Source organism: Perkinsus marinus (assembly GCF_000006405.1).
Source record: "Perkinsus marinus ATCC 50983 genomic scaffold scf_1104296945048, whole genome shotgun sequence".
Taxonomy (NCBI): domain Eukaryota; phylum Perkinsozoa; order Perkinsida; family Perkinsidae; genus Perkinsus; species Perkinsus marinus.
The window spans coordinates 1-5,334 of record NW_003211237.1 but is presented as its reverse complement, the minus strand read 5'-3'; the positions used below and the strand labels follow the sequence as shown (position 1 = coordinate 5,334).

General features: G+C 50.8%; 1 protein-coding gene across 1 annotated transcript; it reads left to right on the top strand.

Moving 5' to 3' along the window:
• Nucleotides 1-4,127: 4,127 nt before the first annotated feature.
• Nucleotides 4,128-5,103, top strand: Pmar_PMAR025697 (conserved hypothetical protein; the record flags this gene model as incomplete). Its single annotated transcript, XM_002779914.1, has 6 exons — nucleotides 4,128-4,194; nucleotides 4,238-4,316; nucleotides 4,365-4,596; nucleotides 4,646-4,780; nucleotides 4,826-4,930; nucleotides 5,002-5,103. Coding segments are annotated over 6 exons (720 nt in total), but the record flags the coding sequence as incomplete, so codon positions are not given.
• Between the last annotated feature and the right edge of the window lie 231 nt (nucleotides 5,104-5,334).

The window sequence follows — 5,334 nt, the reverse complement described above, 5'->3', positions numbered from 1 at the left end:
ATCGTAGTATCAGGTACCCTTGGTGGTGGTCAGCACTTGCCCCGCCAGACAATGATAATGCTACACCCCCTCAGCGTGGAAGGCAGACATCTCCAGTATCTACTAGGAAAGACAACGATCGGGCCAGCACTCTAGGCACCGAGCTACATTTTTCGTCATCCACCCTGGGTTCGAGGACGAGGGCGTATCTAGAGGAAGAGCTCTCACGACCGCTGAGTGGCGTTACTGACATATTAGATGGTAGTGTATCAGGAGGCACCTATCAGACGGCGGAGGAGGGTGATGGGTCGATGTGCTGCAGCGGAGGGGTTAGAGGATGGAGACTCGAGATGGATCCAATGGAGTTTAATGAGGACAAGTAGTACCAGGGCACAGGCTAGGGAATATCCCATCATCATTATCGAGAGTCGGTTTGGTGTCCCGAAATATTAGCTCCTCCTCCGTCTTCTCCTCAGGAGTAGTACTCGGAGGCCGCCACTCTCGGAGTCCGAAGAGGATGTAAAAACAGAGCGGGATGTGGAGAGTGATGATATCCAGAACATCCCAGCACCGTCCATACCTTGCAGTTCACCGACACTGACGTCTGCTCCTGGGAGCGAATCTTCCTTGATGGAGATTATTGATAATTGGCAGCAGGAGTTAAGGGACTTGCGTCGCCACACTCGACCAGCCCGTCCACGAGTATCTCCTCGCCCCACCACCACGGTACGGTCCGCCACTAAGAGTAATATCTCCGCACCTTCCGTATCATCCTTCTCTTCGCTGAGCATGGATTACTAACAATAATTCATCGAGCATTAATATGCATCACTATAAAGGGTCATGTTCTGTTGGTCATTCTCCGTTCGTGGCCGCCTTCTGTAGTTGTCATTCTACATCCGATGCCTTCCAGTCGAATAACATCCCGTAGGACATCTCAAGAATCATCATCGGCATCAACGACGGTTACCCCCAGTAATCGTGGTAGCACGTCCTATGCTACTAGAACAGCAAGTCGTTGAACTAATCATGATGGTCATGCAGACCTCCGCTATAGGCTCATCCCAATCGGGAGCAGCACCAAGAGCGGATAGTGGAATACCATTGACACCGCTCACCAAACATGAGCTGTTGAATCTGAGGCAGCGAGCTGTCGAGCGGAATGAGGGAGTGTGACCCCACATTGGGGGGGGTACTATAGTATTCTGTGAGTAGGTTAAGGATCTAGACCCGTATGAGGGTATAACAGAGAGGTCAGAAGTATTGAGTGCACTGAGAGGGGATGTCTTTGCACTGGAGGAGGTGTTGGAGGAATCGAGGATGTGCAAAAGGAAACAGCGATTGCTCACTGAGCAGAGGTGTTGCCTCTCGGCTGAAGAGCTCCTCCCCCTCCTCCTCTTGGTATACATCGTAGTCTTATTGCGGTTAGGCATAAGCTGGAGGAGGATACACTGGGACGAGTGAAAGGCTTACTCTCTGCGAAGTTTGCCGAAAACCATGAGCAGCTCCGGAATGTTTACAAGGAGACCTTCTGCTGTAAGAGGGACGATCTTAGGGGAGTTTGGATGGACACAATTGACGGAAATAGCAGTGAATGGATGGACAGATGTGCAGTTATTGGAGAAGTAATGCAGAGATTCGAATCTAACTAGACGCCTATGATTTGCACATTGCGGCGTTATCTTCTTAGAGGCTCATCGCCGTGTCGAATGGTATAGCAGAGGAGAGAGAGAATCGAAAGAGGGATGTCGACGGCAGCGTTGGGGATGGATTCCTCCAGAAGATAGAGGAGCTCCCGAGTGGGGGTCGCAGGTTCGAATCCCAGCATTGCTATCTACGGCCCAGGTCGAATTATAGAGTGTTCTGCTGAGCGTGAGAGGGCGGAGCAAGAATGGGGTGCTATGATGGATAGTTCTTTTGAAGAGGTACTCTATGGGTTGACTATCATTTCACTATGGGATAGTAGTAGGTAAGACGATTGCTGTCTCAAGAGAAGGGAATACGTGAGGCTCTCTTGAACGGATTACGAGTATCGGATGCCCTTGAGTAGACAACATCTGCTTATAAGGGCTAGATGTAGCTCATTCAGGGCTAGGAGGAGTAAAACTCGCCATAGTGGAGACGAGGAGAAAGTTGCTGCGGATCTCCGTGATCTCCTGCACGCCATCAACGCTGCACATGATGACCGCACATCACGGGAGGTAGGGGGTATTGACTATAGAAGGAATAGGCTGGTACCGTGGCAGGAGAGTATTATACATAGCTTGGACACCTTCCTACAGCAGTTTGAAGAGAGTACTAGGGCCAATGTGGCTACTATACAACGGGAACGTGAGGAGGTGAGAAGACCGTCTCTGGATGAGCCTACTAGATAGCTGGAGGACGAGGGGATATGTGGGTTGGCTGTGAACCCTGAGGCGCATGTCTAGTACATGCTATATTGTCGTGCTTCGGTGTTGGTAGACTCCTTGAGTTGTACTCCGGTTCCTGTACTGTGCAGTTGATCATGTGAGTACTCGTCTAGTCCCGCCCTTGATATCCCCTCACACCATAGCCTCACCACACCAGCGCCGATATCGACATTTCCTTGCACCTGACCTCCACAGAAGTACCGCTCCTCACCCCACTCAAGGTTCACCAAGGCGGTGGGTCTACCCGGCTTGGCAGCGCAAGCATTCACCCAATGTTAGTCCAAGAAGATACCAGTGTCGAAGCCGATACACGTTGCTATGATTACACTGGACCACCAACTCCTCCAGATACAACAAGGCTTTGTGATGAAGCCCCATCCTTTGGCGGTCTGGGCTTCTCCCCAGACCAGTAGTAATCCCCTATTGTATCATTCACTTGATAGTTGTAGATGAGTATCTTGCTGTACTGTTCTACGACAAGGATAGGAAGCGGGGATATTCGTAGATCGCTCGGCCTGTGTGACAGCATCATAGTTGTTTCTACTGCACTGTGGTGTTCATCGTCCCCCCTCGGTTCACCCAGTGGTAATGACTTGCTACCCAACTGAGCTATTTCGTTCAGCAGTTCATTGTTCCACTGTATACTTTGAATGACACATCAGTCGCCCCTTTCGGGATTGCGTCCACCGCCATCTACTCCCCTCATTATAGAAGCATCGCCTTCATATACGTCTGTATGGGTGTCTTGGGGTGTACTCTTCGTAGTGGGGTTCCTTGTAACCCTGGTTGCTTTGTTTGCTCTACAGTATAGTCGTCGAGCTAAACGAGCTCGAGAGAAGGAGAAGGAGCTGAGGAAAGGGGAACAGCGGAGCAGGTCAGAAGCCACTAAGGTGGGTATCAGGTAATAGTCCATAATTAGTAATCATTCATTCGCCGCATACTTACCATTGTATAGGAGTAAGCTGCTTCCTGGTCATCACCGACCTGAACGTAGTAGGTCGTCAGGCAGTAAGGACGATCCACGGACAGCAGCCTCTAAGGATGGTAGCCTCATCCCTAGGGAGCTATGCGCTAGTGCATGGATTCAGATCGGAGGCATCATCACCATCATAGACCATCCCGTAGCCCTCCCGAGACTACTACGTCCAAGATCCATCCAGCCTATCGAGACGTCACCTCACCCTCTGCTCTCGACAAGCATAGGAAGGAGGCTACTGCAGACGTCAAATCATCATCATCATCGAAGCACCGGGAAGATAGTGACGGCACGAGGGTGAGACATGTTGTCGTGTTTGCTTGCCTCGAATGCGTGTCATCACGTAGGATAAGGATCGGTCGAGGCTAGTCCTCCATGGACAGCATCGTTCCCACCATCATCTTCATCACCATCGCTCCGATGGCAATAGAGTATAGTAGCAGTAGAGGAATGATCCACCATTGTTGTTGTGTATCCCGTCGCATCTACCTTTGATGAGCTTCTCTCTCCTTGTGCTTACCATCATGCTTACATGTCTATCTTACCTCCATCTATCCCTATAGTTTTGTTCAACCTACTAACTCATCACACTCCTCAGCCATTACTCGTGCATGGAACCTCATAACTGGTCTACTCCCCAACCCCTCCCCCCTGCAGTCATGGATACAGCAGCAGCAGCAGCAGACGGCAGCAGCCAGCAGCAGGCTACCGATCACTCGACACCACCATTCTCCCCACACCCTTACTATTCGGCCCGCGTCATGTCTGATGTCTCTGAGGATCGTCATAGTGGCGACAATGAGCACTCAGCTGTTCTCCTCAAACCAGGTTGGCGCCGTTGCCTAGCGCTATTCGCTCATCCCCTCCTCAGGTCCCGATACCAATGCTTCCATCCTGGCCGAAATAAATCGTCTCAGACGGGCGGGAATGTGGTGTGACGTTGTACTCACGTAAGTGCAGCAAGGACTCGTAGGAGTGGGTCAGAAGGCGGTCCTCAGGTCCTCAGATGGCGTAGAGTTCCCCGCTCATAAGGTTGTTCTCTCGGCCTTCAGTACCTATCTAGCTACACTTCTATCGAGTAGTAGTGGCTTCAGAGAGGCCTCTACCTCCTACTCTGCTATGATGCATGATAATGATTATGACGCTCTTCATCTAAGGATTGACTCCCTGGATTCAGAGCTTCTGGGATGCATCCTAGACTTTGCTTACGGTTGCGATACTACCTTGCCTGTAGGAACTACAATCACTGACAGGCCCGTCTAGCATTCGTGGCTCTCAGTCGGCACGCCTACCAGAGCTGCTCCTGGCTGCTCACCGTTTCGAGATGCGTCGTATCCTCGTGCCTACTGCAGAGATACTCAGTAGCGTACTCGACATCGACCTATGCATACGCCTCTTGGTGGAGTGCGGTCCGGTAGAGCGCTATGATGGGATCCTGTATGCCCAGAGCTCATCTTAGGTCATGCAGGATACTGACTCACTATGGATGGCCGTATCGAAGTATGCTGGCAAGAGGTTTGGCAAGCTGGTGGCATCTCCAAACTTCCCAAGACTCCCAGTCTCGGTAGGACATACACTAACGTCGTGTCAGTTGTTGTTGTTGTTGTTATTGCTGCTCCCCCTCCCTCCCTATAGATCCTCATGCTCCTGTTATTGGATGATGACCTTAAATGTGGTATATCCAATTCTATAGTATTCAGGGAAGGTGCTACTGATCGTCAACTTAGTGAGGATCAGGTATTACATCAAGCCACACGCTACGCTTGGTCCCCACTCTACTTCTATATAGGTCATGTTTGCTATATGTCGATGGTCGGTAGCGCGTAAGGATATAGATGATAACACAGGCCATTTGGATCCTCTTATACCACTCGTCAGCAGCCTACCACCCCCAGCTCTTTATCAAAGGTTGTTTCTCCTCTCAGGTCCGCTTCGGGCTCATGTCAGCCATCACTCTGGCTATGCTAC